Genomic DNA, 19,796 nt, shown 5'->3' on the forward strand with positions numbered 1-19,796 from the left:
TAAATTTCGCCAGTCGAAGATCAACTACCACAGATGATGAGATGACAAGTGGTTTACAAAACTGTCCATTAATTGTCCATTGAAAATGTCCTTGAAAAAAAAAACAATGTATTATTTATTCTTCTAATTTCAATAATGTCCATATACCACTTGCATCAAGCTCAAGTTTTGTATAGTCCATTTTCTTTAAACTATCCCAAAATGATCTAAGAAGACCATGCATGATGATTCTTCTTCTTTATATTTTTATTGGCGGTTGGCAAACAGCAAAATGGTGCAATACCGCCACCAACTGGTGTGGAGTGTATACATGATGATATCCACTCATTCACAATGATACAAGATTAAAAAAGAAAAAGAAAAAAAAAAAAAAAGAAAAAAAAAGAAACATTTGCCTCTGTCCCATCTCATCACAGCTGAGCACCACTGAACCTTGATTAAGTGGCTGTTGAGACAGTGCCAAGTGGCGTTACTACTCCCTCTTGTGTTGACAAGTTGCAATAGCATCAAAAACATAAAATGACTAACATAAAATCACTGATAAATCTACACCTGTGTCACAATACTGCCCCGCAAAGGCAGAATACTGTAACTACAAAATTAGCCAATATTACCAGAAGTAATGAGACGGAACGAAATTTTTCTTGTGTTTTGATTTTCTTACTACTCCATCGGCTCTTTCTGAGTACTTTGGATTCCTCTCTCGGTCCAAAGACCTACATGTTAGGTTAACTGATGATTTTAAATTGCCCATAAATGTGAATCTGATTCCGAATGACTCCCTGTCTCTATATGTTAACCACTCTTTTCCAATTACAGTGTTTTAAAACAGGTTATGTAACGTCTGACTGGTAATAACCACAATGAGCATTTATTAGTTTGCTCAACTGCGAAATTCCCCATAGTTCCACGCATGAGTCACGCTGACGTAATGACATCACGAGGCCTGCTTTGAAAGCGGAAGAGACAAAAACAACAACAGCCTCGGCAACAGGGAGGGACGCACATTTTATTTTTTTACCTGTGTGGTATCAGAAAGTCAGCGGACTTTATCTACGGTTAACCCACCAGCTAAAGTTTACATTTAAGCTAGAAACATGTCGCTATTTGGCAAGATATTCGGAAGCGGGGGTAAGGGTGGGAAAGCGCCGACACCCCAAGAGGCTATTCAGCGACTCAGAGAGACCGAGGAGATGTTGGCCAAAAAACAGGATTTCCTAGAGAAGAAAATTGAACAGGAGCTCGTGACGGCGAAGAAAAACGGCACGAAAAACAAACGAGGTGAGGAAAAGCTCTTAAACTGCGTCGGATTTAATGAAATTGTCAGAACGGCTAGTTAGTTTCTTAGTTAGCCTGAGGCTAACTCAACAGAAGGAAGAGGGAAGTTGTTAGTTGACACGCTGCTTACCTGAAAACAAGTCTGTCCACCCGGCTACAAGACTCCATATTTAAATGTCTAGTTTTTGGCTGGCACGTATAAAACAACTGAAGGGAAGAAACAAACTTTAAGAAATGAAATAAACAAGAGACAAAAAGTTTGTAACGTTTAGGTTCGAAGACTCAGGCAGCCAAATATTAAACTGATGTTTATGAGCGTAACTAAGTTTGCATGCATATATATCCAGGTATTGTTCTAAATATTTACAAAACCTAACATATTCATATTGTTCTCTCTTGACAGACAGTGTCTTTTTTTTAAACAACTGCTTAATAACACCAAACTTATAAAATGGAAGCTTTGCCTGGAGCTGTTTTTGGAACAGGTCATACCTTACAATTAATTTCTGTCCATTTTTTTTCTTAGCCCTGTGTCCTTTTTTAATCTACAGTATATCACCCTTCAGTCTTGGGCATGTAACGATATAAAGCGCATTGTCAGTCATAGATTCATTCCCATACTGCAGTATGCGCTGTTACAGTTTAAGTTATATCCACATTTTAAATACATTACTTTTTTTAAGACTAGTATCTTTATCTTCTCTGTAACCATCCTATTACAGTGACAGACTTGGACTTTTCACAGTTTTGTAAATTTATACTGTGGTTTTAAATACGTATATCAAATGGATGGATATTTGAAGGACAGAATTATTAGTGAGTGAGTGAATGTCTGTGCAGCCATTACACTTAAACTGTGTCAACCGCATGTGTGCCTGCTAAACTGAGTAGCAGCAGAACAGTTAGACAAATGACAGGTTGATCTGACTGTCATGGCGCAAAGACCCAAGCAGATCCTTACATGCTTGCAAATACAGAAAGTAGACTATTGGCTTAACACTAGTTACTATCACTGTGAGCTTGTCACCTAAAAGTAATTTTTAAAGTCTTAGTGTGATCTAAATCGGAAAAATCTTTCCATCTCCAAAACCTGATTTTCAACATAGTTCATCCCATAAGTCAGCCTCCGTCTATCTTTGGGGTGACTGATTATACACAATACATAAATTCCTCATGACAATATACCAACCCTGCTGTAATTTTGGCAGCTTCAAGATTCATGGTCTCTGTTTTCACTGCTTGGTTTTACTTTTTTTTTTTTTTTTACTGTACTTCAAGGAGGACCTCTGACTTTTTCTTCCACATTTTCTACTTTCTATTACTTCTTTATTTGGTTTACTGGCAGCCTACCACTAAATGGATGTTTCTACCTATTAACATTACTGAAGAATTAGTGATTTAATTCACCACGTCTCGTCTATAATACTCAGGATGTCGCTTTTCACACGGACACTTATGTTTTTTCATTGAAGTAGCCATAGACCAAAATGGACTCGACATTGTACTTGTTGCATGAAAACTGCTGATGGTCGCTAAAAAGGAGCAGAGTGGCAGGAAAAGCAAAACGTCACCCAATTAGAGCGACCTCTGAGACTGAAACATGGAGTCTGAATGCATTTCTGCAACCCACATAATGTGATAATGATTTGTGTGATGTTGGCTAATGATGTTATCAGTCTAGGAATAGGTCCGGCTGCTGATATAATCTGATCAAATGGAAACTGTCAGCTGCTGTCTGGCTGCTAGTGGAAAAGGCTAGGCACAAAGTAGATTGCTAAAGGTGTGCATGTGTGTGGATGTGGGTGTGTGTGTGTTGGTGGTATATGGCAGCTGTGGTCACGAAGCAAGGTTTAGTGGATTATAATTGACAGGCTTTTCAAAGAAAAGAGGTGGACAGGTGGTGAAATGTTCCTGTAAAATGTAGCCTTGCTGTCTGTGTGTCATATAATCAATTTTTGTATTCAAACCTACATAATTTGATTGCATACTATGAATAGTTCCTGTCTTGCTCTGAAGCTGTCCTCTCCCACTTTTTTCCCCCCAAAAGTGAGGAAATATTACATTCACATTTTGCATAAACTTCTAAATCTAGATTACTACCCATCATTATCATCATCATCAAAGTGTATCTCATGCAAAAGAGCCCATAAAACTAAATTGTCACATTAACAGTTATATGGTTTTAAAGTATGTTGACTGATTTACACTCCCAGTGCATTTATTAATGAATATGCAAGAAATATCCCCCTTTAAGCAGAGCCTTCATCTACTCTAATCTGTAAGTTAAGTAGTAAAGCTGTAAAGGTAACAGGTATTTTTCCCTTTTTCTTTTATTGTGAAACAACGATTAAAAGTATCTAGACACCAGCCCCACCTCTATCATATTTGGCTGTGGTATGTAAATGTGCTACCGTAGAAACAGTGGTCACGTAACCTTAGAAACAAACCACACCTTAATGCGTCATAGGTGCACTTCTGGAGTTAAATAATAATGTTTGCTGAAATTCATATGTCTTGACCAGTTCTCTTATCACATGGTTTTGTCATTTGTTTTTATTTTCCACAAAACAAAGTTGTGTTCTTCGAAGCCTCTTACATTTCTCTCATTGTTGTGTTGAAGAAAAATTCAAATGTTCTTAACCCTTTAACGGTTCATTCGTCAACCAACCCACTGCGTCCTCACTCTCAAACCACAAAAAGAAACAAGCAGTTTAATAATGACAAATCAAGAAAAGTTATTGTGGGGTAAATTTGATTTTTTTGGAATCCCAGATTACTGTTAGAATTGATTCTATGAGAAATATATGAAAATGTTGGTATTGTGCTAAATCTTGAGTATTGTACTAATTACTGTTTTATTTTGTATGTGTAGCTGCCCACTTGGAATTACCACTCGTGACGCAGAGAGCTTCGACTGATGCAACTTTATTCTCTCCTCTTTAAACCACCGACAATATGGCACCGTGAAAACTATAAAGATGCACAAACAAATACCATTAAACATTTACGTAAAAAGTGCAAAAATGTTCACATTTTACCATAGAAAATTATTTTGATTAACTCAAATAGTGACATTGACATAAATCAATAGTTTTTAAACTACTTATGTTACAGCATTTAATAAAATGAATTAACAACAACCATTCTGTCTCTTAAATACATAAACAATCATTTGCAATCATTAACCAACCTCTTTCTGCTTCCAAGGGTGCTAATCATGCTGAATCAGCTAGCCAACCTCCTCCATGCACATCTCTTAGCCAGTCTTTCCACACCACAAACAAATGACATGCATACACAATAAAAAACGAATTCAACCACATTGAGTAAACTTTCAAAGTTATAGCATGTGACAGATAAATAAAACACATAGTTTTGCATGAGTACCCTCAAAAACAAACGCTTTTACTCACTCTGAAGCAACGTGTTTGCGTCGCCTCACCGAGAACAGAACAGGAAGTCTGACACAATAAAAGAGGAAGTGCTAAGGTACTCTTCAAAATAAAGGTGCAAAGTAAAGTGGCTTTGCCGGCATTTACACTCCCACCAAATCCTGATACAATGAACGAACAAATTCACAAAGCAAGTGAGTTGTACAGGATTTCTTATACTAATAGATGGATGACTGAATTGAACTATTAGAGGTATACAGGTAAGTGTACTTTATGCATTGAGGTAGTGTATAAACATAACTATTATTGTCTTAACATATTTTGTTTTATTTAATTCTCAAGGAGTAGTACTAGTTTTTGGATTGGTCTCTCAATAATTGAAGGTTTAGAAGGGGCATCTTGCTTTCTTTGAGGCTTTCTCTCTCCAACTCGCACTTTAACTCGACGGACTAAGCCATCATTGTCTTGAAAGGTCTCCACAACTCGACCTAGTTGCCAATGGTTTCGTGGGAGATTGTCGTCCTTGATAACAACGATATCATTGACTTTGAGGTTACGCCGAGGTAAGTGCCATTTTTGCCTTGTTGATATGTTGAGCAGATACTCCCTTTTCCAACGGCCCCAGAACTGTTCAATAAGGTATTGGACTCTTCTCCATCTTTTTGTAGCATACAAATCTTCTTTCATGAACACTCCGGGGGGTGGAAGAGCAACCTTTGTTTTCATCGTGATGAGATGATTCGGCGTTAAAGGTTCCAGTGCATGAGGATCGTTGATTCCGTCAACTGATAATGGGCGACTGTTGACAATAGCCATGGCTTCATATAGCAGCGTTCTGAGGGAGGCATCATCAAGCCGACCTGGGCACTGTGCGAAGGTTGCATTCAACACATTCCTAACCGTTCTTATTTGCCTTTCCCAGACACCTCCTGCATGGCTGGCAGAAGGGGCGTTGAAGACAAATTCGCACTGTTTTTCAGATAAGAAGGTCTCCAATTGCTTGGCGTCGCATTGCTTAAGTGCTTCCTTGAATTCGTTCCTGGCACCAACAAAGTTAGAACCTTGGTCACAGTGTAATTGTTGGACAGCTCCTCTAAGACTGATGAAGCATCTCAATGCATTGATGAAAGAGTCTGTTGACAAATCTTCAAGCATCTCAATATGGACAGCTCTTGAATACAGACACGTGAAAATCAGACCATATCTTTTGTGTTCTTTGCGTGCTGTCTTCACAATGAACGGGCCAAAGCAGTCCATGCCGCTAAATGTGAAGGGTGCTGAGGCTTCAAGACGTTCTTTAGGGAGTTCAGCCATTCGCTGGCTCTCTGTAGGTCGTCGAAGTTTCCTGCAAAGCACACAGGTGTGTATCATTTTGGCCACCAGCTTGCTCCCACCAATGACCCAGAATCCATTTGCTCTAAGCTCCATTTGTGTCTGGCTTCGACCTTGATGGCATGTCTTAGCATGGTAGTGGGACACAATGAGCTTGGTTATATGACTGTTGCTTGGTACGATGAGTGGATGCTTCACTTTGTGGCAAAGAGACGACCACTTTAATCTCCCACCAACGCGCAAGAGTCCATCAGACCAGATGGGGTCAAGACTGAAGAGAGAGCTTGAGTTTGGAAGGTCACCTTTGGCTTGAAACGTTTTTATTTCATGAGGGAAGGCGTGCTGCTGTACGATCTTTATCACTGCTTCAGCAGCCTTCTCACGCTCCTCGATCGTCACATGTTCAGTATGCTTTTGTTGAGATCTCAGTCTTTTGATTCTTGCAACCACCTTTATGAGTTTTGTCCAAGATGAAAACTGATTCAGACGATCGAGAATATCATTGAAGGTACTGACGTCAGTTACGAGCACCTGAATTGTCTTGACTTCGGGATCACCAACAAGTAACTCAGCTGGAGTGCTAGGTGTTAGACGTAACTCACGTTCCCAGAGAAACTTTGGTCCTTGCAGCCAGTTTGTAGAGTGGATGTCTGAAACATGAAGCCCTCTGGATGCATGATCCGCTGGGTTTTCTGAGGTGTCCACATAATACCATTGATTGGGATTGCTGTTGTCTCTAATGAGTTGAACACGGTTTGCGACAAATATGTGGAACCTGCGAGCGTCATTGTTGATGTAACCAAGTACCACTTGGGAATCGGTCCAGAAGAACTCATCATCAATTTTCATGTCAAGCTCAGCCTTTAACAGGACGCTTACTTTTGCAGAAACCACCGCTGCTGCGAGTTCAAGCCTCGGGATACTTGTGACCTTTGAGGGTGCCACCCTTGCCTTTCCCATCACAAGGCTGCAATGAACCTCGTCTTTGTCATTTTTATATCTCAGGTAAGAACATGCACCATATCCTACACAGCTGGCGTCCGAAAAATGGTGTAGCTCTACTCTGACAATGTTTTGGAAGTCGTGTGGGTGGTAACATCTTGGAATTGAGACCTCCTTCAACTTGAAAAGACCATTTATCCATTTCTCCCACCGTGGCTTCACATCTTCTGGGAGTGGGTCGTCCCATCCAATGCCTCTGTGACAAAGCTCTTGTAGGATAAGTTTTCCACTTAGGCTGAATGGAGCGATAAATCCAAGTGGATCGTAGAGTGAGGCAATGACGGACAAACAACCACGGCGAGTCGAAGACTGATCTTTCAGGCTGATGTTAAAACTGAAGGTGTCGTCCTCTATCGACCACTGAATGCCAAGAGCGCGTTCTGAAGGGGATGGGTCAAACCCACGAGGTTCAATGGTTGCTGCTCTTTCAGAAGGGTCTAAGTTGGAGAGAGCAGCTTCTTCATTTGAGTTGAATTTGTGAAGGCGCAGGCCTCCTTTTCTGCACAACTCTTGTGACTGAATGATCAGTTCTTTGGCTTCCTCAACTGATGAAACGCTGGCTAATCCATCATCAACGTAGAAGTTTTTCTCCACAAAGGCTGATGCTAGAGGATAGTCGGTTTGATGTTGTCGTGCAAGATGCTTTAAACCGAAATTGGCGCATCCTGGAGATGATGCAGCTCCAAACAGATGAACTGCCATTCTGTACTCCTGAGGTTCTTTCTCCAAATCACCTTCTTTCCACCAGAGGAATTTCAGATAGTTTCTGGATTCAGGGGTGACAGCGAATTGATAGAACATTCTTTCAATGTCACAGATTACGGCCACGGCTTCTTTCCGAAATCTGCAAAGCACTCCAACCAGAGGGTTGATAAGATCAGGTCCAGTTAATAGGGTATCATTCAGAGAGACACCATGGGATTTGGCCGAACAATCAAAAACAACTCTTAGTTTGTCCGGCTTCCTGGGGTGATAGATTCCATGATGTGGTAGGTACCACTCGGTCTGCCCCTGAGATGCTGTTGGAGCAGGCTCTGCATCACCCCTGTTGATGGTTTCTTCCATGAATGTTCGGTACTGATCGTAGTATTGTTTGTTGGCCTTTAGTTTTTTTTTTGAGACACTGTAGACGTACCGTGGCTAACCTCTTGTTGTTTGGCAGGTTGGGTGGGCTGTTCCCTTTGAAAGGGAGAGGCATTTCATAATGTCCGTCTTTCCTTTGTGTGATGTGATTACTGAGGAACTGTATGAAATGGACATCTTCTTGGGACACATATTTGTTCTCATAGGTTCTCTCAGCAAAATCTGATTCCAGGGCTTTTAGAACATCTGTCGCTGATGGAACAGGCAACTCTTTTACTGTGAGCCGATGCACAAAGCTTTGGTTTCCTTGTCTGTCTAGGTGGGGGTTTGATGAGCCAATTATACTCCATCCTAGTTCTGACCTTTGTGCGAAGGGTTCATGCTTGTCACCTATGATGACTTCAAGAGGAGCCAGCGCAGATGGACAGTCATATCCAATCAGGAGCCCTACATCACAATCTTGGAGAGGCGGCAACTTTTCCGCCAAGCTTCTGAGATGAGGCCACAGTAATGCTGTTTCCTTTGTTGGGATGTACGACTTGTCCACTGGGATAAAGTCGCGGCTATAAGCCTGTTGTAGTTGGATACAACTCTCAGAGTGGAGTCCTCTAACTTGTAAACCATGAACACTCTTACTCGAGATGACTGTGTCAATAGCCGTCATGGTACTGAGTTTCAGTTTTACTGGTTGGACATCCACATTCAGCTTATCAAGTATGTCCTCCAAGACAAATGTTGAGTCACTTTGTGTGTCTAGCAATGCATAGGTGAGTATTTCTCTCTGTGGTTCTTGTACAGAAGACACAAAGACTGGGACAATACTTGAGGTAGCCGAAACGCGTTGTGTTGATGTATGAGACATGACCTTGTGTGTTTCCTGGTTTACAGGTTCTTCCTTGGGAGTGGAGCTATTTGTTACTGCTTCTGCAGGGTTTCGCTTTCTGTTTTCGTGCAAGCAGGTTGGATGACGACGTTCACAAATGTTGCACGTGTGTCGCCTTTTGCAATCTTTGGTGATATGACCTTTTCTTAAACATCCAAAGCAGAGCCGGTTTTCATGGATGAATGCCCTTTTATCTTCAACACTCTTAGCTGTAAAGATGGGACACTTTGAGATTCCATGAGTTTCACTTTTACAAACAGAACAAGGTGATTTTGGTTTACTAATGTTTGTGTCTTGTTTCTCCTGAGCGGAACTCTTTGGTTGCATGTTTGTGTTGAAGACTTTGGCTCTCTTTGGGATTCGATCATCTACAGGTTTGAAATTCATCAACAGTGGAGAAGCTATCGGGTTGCAAGCTATCCGTGCTTCTCTACTCAGGAAGTCTGTGAAGCATGCAAGATTTGGATATGTGCCACATTCGTCAAGTTCATCTACAACAATTCGACTCCACTTGCGCACGATCCATTCTGGCAGTTTTTTGAGCAATTTGTGATTTTCTTCACAATCGTTTAGGATAGCTAGTCCTTTGACGTGTGGGATTGCTTCAGAGCATCCTTTGAGGAAATCAGCAAACTCTCGTAGCGCTAGTGGGTCATTTGCACTGATTTTCGGCCATCTCATGAGTTTATCACGAAATGCTTTCTGTATAATGAATGGGTTCCCATATCTGTCCTCTAAGACCTTCCATGCTCCCTTGTATGCATTTTCTGAATCTTGGTAAAAGAAACCTTCTACCGCTTTGCGTGCTTCTCCTGCGAGATAATTTTTCAGATAAAACATCTTCTCGCTTGCTGGAAGGGGTTTTCGGTCAATCAGATTAATGAATGACATTTTCCAATCGGTGAACTGCAAAGGCTCCCCACTGAATGTGGCAGGCTCAGGAACTGGCAAGCGATTCATACTTAATGAGCTAGCGATTGCTTGTGCTAAGCTGACAGACTCCTGGGTCGTTGTCATTTCTGGAATTGCTTGGTGGGGTTGGAATGATGCGGCATTTGGATTCAGCTGAGGTTCAATTTGCCTTCTGTAGCAAGCAGAGCTAATTTTACTATCAATTTCCCCGTTGTGGTTCTCAAACCCTTCAAGGCTGTTGTACGCCTTCACGCGAGCTATTGCTATAGCAACTTCTTTGTCTGCTTGTAACTGCTGTAGTTTTGCTCTTTCTTGTTCCAACTGTTGTTGCATTTCCACCTCTTTTAGTTTAATTTCTGACAACATTTTTGCCTCTTTGAGTTTCCATTCACTTTCTAACTTGTGAAGATGTGCTTGCTGTGCTTGAATTTCTTCCATAGCCTTTGATTGCTCCAGCTTGGCAGCAAGCTCTGCTTCTGCATCTACTCTACTGTTGCGGGTACAGGATGAGCCAGAGTGACGGCTCAATTGCTCTGACAACTCTATAGAGCTTGCAGTTTCTGTCATGCTGTTGCCAAAAACAGACCCATATTCGTTCTTGCTTAACACTTCTCTTACTCTTTCTTTCTCAAGATGGTTATTATATTCCTCATGAACGGTCTTTAGACGGTCACTTATGAGGTTACATACCTCCTTTGTTAGCGTAACACAGGCGTCCATTTTGTTGACAATGTCAGGTGTGGTGTTACTGTTACGCAGGATAGGTTCATACTGTGAACTTACAGCGTCGTGCTTTGCTTCAATGTCTTGCTGCAGTTTATTGAGGTCTTCTGCTGAGCAGAGGGATTTTAGTTTTGTTCTAGTTTCCCTTGCTACGAGCTTCCAAGAGTCATAAGTCTTGTTGAATGATTTTTCACGCTTTCTGATATCATGCTTTTGCATCTCTAGGCCTTTCTCTGTTAATTTTCTCTCACGTGAGCTAGATTTGCATGGTGCGTTCATAGGGTTGCCTGTTTCTTCTTCTGATGAGCTGGATTCGCATGGTGCGCTTGTGGGGTTGTCTGTTTGCTCTTCTGGTAGTGACATTTTGTTTCCGTAGCTGCCTTAAGTTGATTGTAGCTTTGATTGCCTTACTGCCTGACTATACTTTAAAGCTGTAGTTAATCTTTACCACAGAGTAACGCTGTGTCAAACATTTACTGATTATGGACATTCAAAGGTATGTTTAGCGTAAGACAGCAACAACAAATGTTCATAAATTAGCTAATGAGCTTCACCTTTTAAACCTTTTCATAAACAGACATCCTGTGAATTATTATTCCACAAAAAACACATTTCGCTCACCAAGAAACATTAACCAGATTCAGGGATATTATGTGTTGGCAGTCCATGAATTATTTTGGCCTCGTAACATTATTTAAAGAGTTTCTAGTTATGCATTAAGCTTGTGCATGTGTGTAAGCAGTCTCGTGTTTCTTCTTGGTAGTCAATGTCTCTTTCAGTATCTGGAGTCTTGAGTTTTAGTATGCTGTTCTTTCTAACCTTGCGAGTGCAGTTTGTGGATGCGAGTGGAATCAGCTGGCTGGTAACAGGTTGGTAGCTGGATCTCTGATGAAATGGTGTCAGGTTCTTTGCAGGGATGGCAGGTCTCTTGCAGTCAGAGAGTTTTCACTGTAGCTGCCCACTTGGAATTACCACTCGTGACGCAGAGAGCTTCGACTGATGCAACTTTATTCTCTCCTCTTTAAACCACCGACAATATGGCACCGTGAAAACTATAAAGATGCACAAACAAATACCATTAAACATTTACGTAAAAAGTGCAAAAATGTTCACATTTTACCATAGAAAATTATTTTGATTAACTCAAATAGTGACATTGACATAAATCAATAGTTTTTAAACTACTTATGTTACAGCATTTAATAAAATGAATTAACAACAACCATTCTGTCTCTTAAATACATAAACAATCATTTGCAATCATTAACCAACCTCTTTCTGCTTCCAAGGGTGCTAATCATGCTGAATCAGCTAGCCAACCTCCTCCATGCACATCTCTTAGCCAGTCTTTCCACACCACAAACAAATGACATGCATACACAATAAAAAACGAATTCAACCACATTGAGTAAACTTTCAAAGTTATAGCATGTGACAGATAAATAAAACACATAGTTTTGCATGAGTACCCTCAAAAACAAACGCTTTTACTCACTCTGAAGCAACGTGTTTGCGTCGCCTCACCGAGAACAGAACAGGAAGTCTGACACAATAAAAGAGGAAGTGCTAAGGTACTCTTCAAAATAAAGGTGCAAAGTAAAGTGGCTTTGCCGGCATTTACAGTATGCATAACTTTAATTTAGTCAAAGTCAAAGTCAAAGTCAGCTTTATTGTCAATTCTGCCACATGTACAGGACATACAGAGAATAGAAACTACGTTACTCTCAATCCCTAGATAAAATAGCAAATGAACATTTAAATATAAGAGTGATTAAAAATGCAAGTAAAATAATTAAAAAGTAAAATTTAAATAAACAAATACAATACAATTTTTACATATAACAAGAAAGCTATACAATATACAATATAATGAGTAAATGACATTGAGTGCAAACCAGGCAGAGTAGTGCAAATGGGCAAATAGTGCAAATGGAGATTTGGTAATGTACGGTAATACATTTAAGATGTATATCCAAGGTATCGGAGGCCCTTTTTTTCCTGGGCAATGTGACCAAGAATAGAATTATACAGGTGATAGAAAGACTAATGGTTTTAACCTAAACATTCTCATATGTGGACATTTTGACCTATTACTGTGGTTATCTTCTGCTATTTAGAGGAACATTTAGCATGTCTTAGAAATTGTCCAATATTGATGTTATTGTTGTCATTATTATTTAGCTCAGAAATGAAAAAATGCTAAGAGGAAAGGGCTTATTTTCATTTTTTCCTGTTTATATGGTTCCTTATAGTGTAATATAGCAGCAATATGATTATATTTACTTAGGATATACTATGACTAAATATGAAATGACTAATAACAATGAAAAATAGACTAATTAGATATATTAGCTAAAGTTGGGAAGAAGATGAATTACCATCATGCTTCCTGCCTTGCAAAACATGGGCAGAAATCTTGAATAGTTTTTTAAATTATTAATTTTGTAATGTGTTACAAAGAAAATCTCAAATCCTTTCCATTATAGGGATTATTCTACTTTGCATCAGTTGTAGTTTGTTCAAAAAGTCTGAATATACTCAATAATTTTAAGATTGTTTGACATTAATTATAATTTTGAGGGTCTTGGAAAGGCCCTTAGTATTTCAATAATTAAATCACTCATTCATTCAATTTATATTTATAAAATAGTGCAGGACCTCTTTCAGATTTCACAAATCTGTGATCACCAGTTTTTGAGATCAAATTGAGGTGTAATATGTATTAAACCTGCTGTAATTGTACAACAGCAACATTTCAGTTTTGTTGTGTAAGTAATAAACACATTTGGACAACTTTGTTCAACATTTTGAATTGATATGAATGTGTTTACTGCTGAGTGTGCTTTTCATGTGGATGTTTTGTTTTGTTTTTCCACTACAAGTGCAGTTCAATTTGATATGCACTTGGAAAAAAGGTCCTGAAATTTTTTGACCTCTTTTCTTAGTTCCTTGTGACTCAGCAGATTTGAGTCAGTTGTAAGTTTCACTTGATCCATTGTTAAGGTGATTTCCTATGTAAGCACCTAAGGGGAATTCCCAGTATAGGTGTGTGGCTGTAGTGTTTGTTTGTTTGTTTGTATTTAACCCCCACTCCCTTGAAGAACACAGGAACCAAAATACACATTTATAGTCACACACATAAATGTATATATTTTTTTTTTAATCCTCTCAGCTAGGGATGGGCTATATCATACCGTTCATGGTAATACCGGTGTAATTTTGGGCAACGATAGGAAAATGAAATATCGCGATAGAATATGGGTAAAACGCGCATGCGCAGTGCCTATGTTTACAAACGCACATGACGGTGACGCAGAATGAGAAGAGCGAAAGCGGATCGTTAAATGAAACGGATGAACCAGAACTGGTTTGTAAAAATGCTCCAACTTGAGTGGTGTGGAACTGGTTTAGCTTTCGTCCATCAGATACACAACAAAGCACTATTTTTGGTAGAGCATGCTAGCGGGCCGTCGTTATTACCATGTTTTTTGGAAAATACAGCACACTTAAAATCAAGCCTTTGATTTTTCTGAAAATCAACAGTGGCCCTTATAATCCCGTGTGCCTTATGAATGAATTCTGGTTGTGTTTACTGACCTCGAAATGATTTTATGTACACGGCGCTCGAAGTTCTGTCAAATGTTTCAGTACGACTTTGCTAAGCCACGAAGCCGCACCGTTTGATGGATTGTCGGAGCATTATGGCTATCGTAGGCAGGCGCCTCGCGGAGTGATACGTACTGTGCTTCAACATAATGTTACCGTATTGTGTGTGTGTATAACCTCTTTTTAAGTTTTGTGGATATTATACATGGTTATGCTGAGGATATGTCGGCCAGTTTCCACTGGAAATGCCTTTTGGTTAAACTGTCAGCAAGGAATTTGCATTTGCACTGTTACATTTTTATGTAACTTTAATGCACATAAAAAACAGCTGCTTGTTTAAGTGAAAATACATTGATGGGGTTTTTTGCACTAATAAAGTTGTGGAGTTGTAAAGTATTTTGTCTATTTTGTCAATTATATCGTCAGTTATATCGTTATCGCAAATTTTCAAATGTATATCGTGATAAATATTTTTGGTCATATCGCCCTGCTCTACTCTCAGCTAATCAAAGAACCATCACCGGATTTCCAAATGTTGTACTTTCCAACTGAGTTTGATCCGGGCCTATGTGAGCTTGATGAGCTGCAGGACTTGTTGAAATTCAGTGAGTTACAAACCTAAAAAGTCTGACTGAAGCATGTTGTGACTTCATGCAGAGATTTGGCTGAAACAGGATTTTATCCGTTTGAGTCTTGTTTCGTGATGACAGCATGAAACCATTTACTGCACTTCAGCACAAAGCAAGCTTTTCTGCTGCGTGGTTGATTGTAATGTTGAATGTCATGGGATGGTGGTAAGGTTTCAATGATACCGATTAGCTAATAGTGACTCTGCTTATAGGTCAAATTCTTTATCGATCCCATTTGTGATTCATGATCAGTTGTGTATAGGAAGAAAAAAAGGCCTGCACAGTAGTATTCGGCAAATAAGCAACATTTATATGTTTTGTACTTTTCGTTTTTCGTTTGTTTTTTAATTTTAAAAAAAGAATAGAATACTGATGAGCATTTGTGCTGCTTTCTAAACGAAGTTTATTTTCCCCTTCTTGTTTTTGCATGTCCAGCGGCTCTACAGGCCTTGAAGAGGAAAAAGCGTTACGAGAAGCAGCTGGCTCAGATTGACGGAACCTTGTCCACAATTGAGTTCCAGAGGGAAGCTCTGGAGAACGCCAACACTAACACAGAAGTGCTCAAGAACATGGGCTTTGCAGCTAAAGCAATGAAGGCCGCACACGAAAACATGTATGAGAGAAGTTCTGGCAGTATCTCAAAAGAGTCTTTTGTTATTTCATCATTTTTTTCCCCATTTTTTTAACTGTTGTTCTAGCTTTTATTTGCCACAGGATTTCTGTTAATTCTTTATTTTTATTTTTTTTTACTTTTCCCCGTATGTTCTGTCATGAGACTTTATTTCTCCAATTTGCTTCCCCCTCTTTGTTCCCTTCAATAATTCCTCCTTTTTCCCTTTTCTTCAAATTTGTGCCCTCAGATTCATTGATAGTAAAAAGTGTGTCTGAGTTGTACTTGGCAGTGTAAATTTAGTTCTTTTTCTATTATTAGCGGCTACATGGTGGTAGAATGTATAATTATATTATATTTACTAACATTTACATGCCACCTTTGACTCGCCTGTTTCACAGGGACATTGACAAAGTAGACGATCTGATGGCAGAAATCACAGAACAACAGGAGGTTGCCCAAGAAATCTCAGATGTGATCTCTAGACCAGTTGGCTTTGGGGAAGACTATGATGAGGTGAGAGCAAAACAAAAAACAAACAACAAAAAACATGAGGCCTACAGAAACTAAAAGCCTAAATTTAGGCTGATGTTTTAGATTTTTCTTTCAAACGAATGTCACAGCAAAATGTTACAGTAATTATAGATACAGTGTCCCATGAAAACATTAATAAAAAAAGTCAAAACACACTTACTTACATTTTTACTGTGACAATGTGACTACGCAGTGAGTGACTTGCCTCTTTCCTATAATGTCTCTGTAGTTGCTGCCTCATTTAAGCAGTGAGTTGGAGCCACTGCTGATAGTTACTGGTTTTTAGAAAATAAAACTGAGATCTTAAATGATTTGTAAAGCAAATATATACATATCTTACATCTGCTATCTTACTAAATGGCTTCTGTCTAGTTATTTTTGATCTACATAAATCTGATTCATTTTGTTCTTTTCTCTGTTTAGGATGAACTCATGGCTGAGCTGGAGGAGCTGGAACAGGAAGAGCTGGACAAAAATCTTCTCGAGATTGGAGGCACAGAAAATCTACCCAGTGTACCGTCTACATCACTTCCATCCAAACCAGGTATAATGGCACATAAAAAAGCAAAACTAGTTTTAGTTCAGTTTAGTGCACCATCCATTTGACTAAAATATACTTTTTTCAAATTAAAATTGAATTTTTTTTTTTCCTTTTTTCCTTTTTAGCCAAAAAGAAGGTGGAAGAAGACGAGGACGAGATGGCAGACCTCGAGGCCTGGGCGGCTAACTGAGCTGGCTCGCCCTGCTAGCTAGCTAGTGGCCTTCTCCCTGCTACCAGACTGATCCCAGGCATCTGGAAGAGAGATGGGGACTCTGGGCTGCTGAGCTGGCTGCTGGCATGCTGCTCTGTCTTAAAGCCTACTTCCCAATATCTAACCATACCCCAACTTTGAAGTATGCACTTGTGCACATATTTTTATGACTTCAAAAGAAATGAACCCAGGCTTTTTTTTTTCTCAGTTTAATGTTACAGAATGAATCTCTTTGCTCCAGCTGTGCACTCCTCTTTTTCTAAAGGGCATAGAGGGAAAAATAACTTCATGTCCAGCAGCCTGTGGTTATGTATCAAAGATTGTGTATGAGCATTTGGGTGCATACTTTTTGGGAGGGTGTGTGGAGTAACAGGCTTAAAGGCTTGTTTCGAATGTGAAAATTCAACACATTTTGGGGGTGAAAAAAAAAAAGACAATAAATAATTTTTCTGCTTCCTGCATCGTCATCTCTCAGCTCTTCTACAAAGATGACAGCAAGCCATTGCTGCTGCTACCAAAAGCAGCAGAAAAGTTAAAACGTGTAGGCCTTTCTCATTAAACGTCACTGTGAAATTACAGACCTGCTACTGTCGTAAACTACATTAAATCCTTTAATGGAAGGATCCAAGATTTGATGTCTTTGTCCCTCTGTCTGCTGAAGTGTAATAAGAAAAACATCTGGGTCATCTAATCAGTTGCATCCTACTAATAACGGCATGTGGTGAACACCCCACCACCACCACCAAAAAAAAAAGAAGGAAAAAAAAAAGTTCTTTAGAGGTCATAAGCTACCAAGCATGATTTACTGCTAGTGCTACACAGTTTATGCTGCTGCTTCTTTTTTTTTTGCTGCTGCTCATATTTTACTCCACTACTTTCCATCTCTGTTTTTTGTTTTATCCTATACTCTCTTAGCTTGATGTCATTGCTTGTATCCAACGAAAGCAGTCTTTCATAACACTATTGCATCTTTGGTTCTGTTTGCTTTGTGGCTTTTTCAGCTGGGGCATGAGAAAGGACAATGTGTCATATGTGCTCCAGGGACATGGCTGATGTTGAAAGCATTTGAGTTGTGTGCTCGTGCACAGTAAGAATCAAACCAGATGTTTACACCTCTAAGCTGGTTGGGACACACTAAAATAAATCATGCCTGAGCTTGATAATCAAGCAAACTGGGTACTGAGGGCCAAACATGCAGGGCGAATGGTACAGATCACCCAGTGATAGCAGTAACAGTAAAACCAGTAAATCAGATCAGTCAGCCCTACAACAACAAGTTCCAACTTGCCAAACTGCAGTTGAATCCATTCAGTTCTCATAAGCACTCTTTATATTTCCTCAGTCTTACAAATTAGTAGCTACGCCCGTAATAATGACCAATATTCAGGACACCAAAGCTTCTGCTGCTTCTGCTTAGTCTGGTCTTCATTCTGAAAAAGCACACATAAGGCTGCTCTAACTTCATAACCAGTCATTCAGAAATATGTAGTCAACTTGTTACTCCAGTAAAGCTGCCAGAGGGCACACTACAACAACTTGGATCCGTTTGTGCCTGATACCTTGTACTGTCTGTGGTTTCACAGTGACTATATCTGAAGTCCTACGCTGGTTGAATTTAAAGATGATGTGTGAGTGTGATGTTTTTTGAGACTTGACACAGTGACCTCTTTAGTCAAATTAAGATGGTGAGGTACATTCCCACCCCATTTAAACTCTCCTGTAGTACGAATTGATTTTTCAGCACTGTGTGACAAGCATGGGGTGCATCTGTTCCATGTTGGTCATCTTGATTACAAATGTGACATAAGGAAGTTCTGCTCACTTGTCCCTTGACTTATAGCTGCAGCTACATCTCCTTCTTTCTCTTGGGGAAACAGAATTCTCAGTGTACAAATTGGGGTTGATCATGACTGGCTTTCTCCTGTAATTCAAACATAACTTGCACATTTTAATTAAGAGGTGAAACTTTTAGTGCTCAGTTGTTATGCATTTAAGAATGGGTCAACCCCAATCCTTACATGTAAATAAAATAAAATAAAATTGGGGAAATAAAACTTGCATATGCCAATGCTTGTTTTTGTTTATTTTTATATAATATATATATAATTTTTTTCTGTTTACCTCAAATATCAGAACCACAATGTGACCTGTAGCCATCTTAGCTCAGCTTGGCTGTAAAATACAGTTGGACATTGAAAAATTTCCATGTCACAAACATGACTGTTGTTTATGTGGGAGGTTACATACATTTTATCTTAATAAAGTTGAGACTCAATGTGTCTGCACTGCTGTATTGGAATTAGTTTACCTTTTATATATTTCTCAGGCAGCAAACATCTGGAGTTTATGTCACCGTTCTATTTTTCCCCTTCATCTTTCAACCTGTCCCGTTTTGTAATGTTTAAAACCTGTGGAGACCCTGCCTTCCCTCAAAAGTTGTTTATTTTACCTGACTGCAGTAACAATGAGTACATTAACGGTTTGAGGTACATGTATCACAGTACACTGCCTGCCTTCTACTCCATTTCAGTGTATTTATGTTGTGTTAATCATATTTAACTTTTAGTTACCATGCAGGTAAACCTTTACACAGATGCATGCAACAGATGTATTTGGGATCAACTCCTGAGCCTAAATGCAACTTGCATGTTAGCAATTTGCACCGAGGGCTCCAAATTATTAAGTATAAAAATATATCACTTATGTTGACTCTCTCTGTGATAGAGTGTCACTTCCTGTTCTGTTTTTGTGTAGGTTGTCAGCGTAGCCAATTAAAAACTTCTAGATAATGTCTTATTTCATAGTGTTTTTTAATTTAATTTTTAATTTTCATACTTCATTTGCTTTATCCAAATCATACTCTCTGTTGAGTCACTCACTAATTATATTCGCAGTGTTCACTCACTGTTTCTTTTGTGACTCGCTAACAGCATGGCCTCTTCACCTGTCGCTGCTGCACTTTCCTGGTCTTTGTGTCAGATGTGTAGTTACTGCTCAGCCCCCTTTAGCAACAAATGTACTTGTAATAAATATAGTCTATTTGCAGCTTTGGAGGCCAGG

General features: G+C 39.4%; 2 protein-coding genes across 5 annotated transcripts; one reads left to right on the forward strand and one right to left on the reverse strand.

The window, feature by feature from the left end:
- The first annotated feature begins 896 nt into the window (after nucleotides 1-896).
- Nucleotides 897-19,011, forward strand: chmp4ba (charged multivesicular body protein 4Ba). The gene is made up of 5 exons (XM_026167322.1): nucleotides 897-1,281; nucleotides 15,276-15,453; nucleotides 15,852-15,966; nucleotides 16,408-16,528; nucleotides 16,651-19,011. Exons 1-5 carry the CDS (start codon nucleotides 1,098-1,100, stop codon nucleotides 16,713-16,715), a joined length of 663 nt encoding a protein of 220 aa, XP_026023107.1. The 5' UTR covers nucleotides 897-1,097; the 3' UTR covers nucleotides 16,716-19,011.
- Nucleotides 1,292-12,296, reverse strand: LOC113022183 (uncharacterized). Of its 4 annotated transcripts, none has more exons than XR_003272405.1 (2): nucleotides 4,692-12,296; nucleotides 1,292-4,543 (listed from the first exon to the last, which is right to left on the reverse strand). XR_003272405.1 is itself a non-coding variant. In XM_026167320.1 (2 exons), exon 2 carries the CDS (start codon nucleotides 8,067-8,069, stop codon nucleotides 5,001-5,003), a length of 3,069 nt encoding a protein of 1,022 aa, XP_026023105.1. In that variant the 5' UTR covers nucleotides 8,070-11,952; nucleotides 12,101-12,296; the 3' UTR covers nucleotides 1,292-5,000. The 4 variants fall into 4 exon arrangements, 2 of the variants coding, with proteins under 2 accessions (XP_026023105.1, XP_026023104.1); XR_003272404.1 differs by having other exon boundaries at nucleotides 1,292-4,248; nucleotides 4,469-12,296; XM_026167320.1 differs by having other exon boundaries at nucleotides 1,292-11,952; nucleotides 12,101-12,296.
- Nucleotides 19,012-19,796: the final 785 nt, after the last annotated feature.

The sequence above is a fragment of the Astatotilapia calliptera genome, chromosome 5 (genome assembly GCF_900246225.1).
Source record: "Astatotilapia calliptera chromosome 5, fAstCal1.2, whole genome shotgun sequence".
Lineage (NCBI taxonomy): Eukaryota > Metazoa > Chordata > Actinopteri > Cichliformes > Cichlidae > Astatotilapia > Astatotilapia calliptera.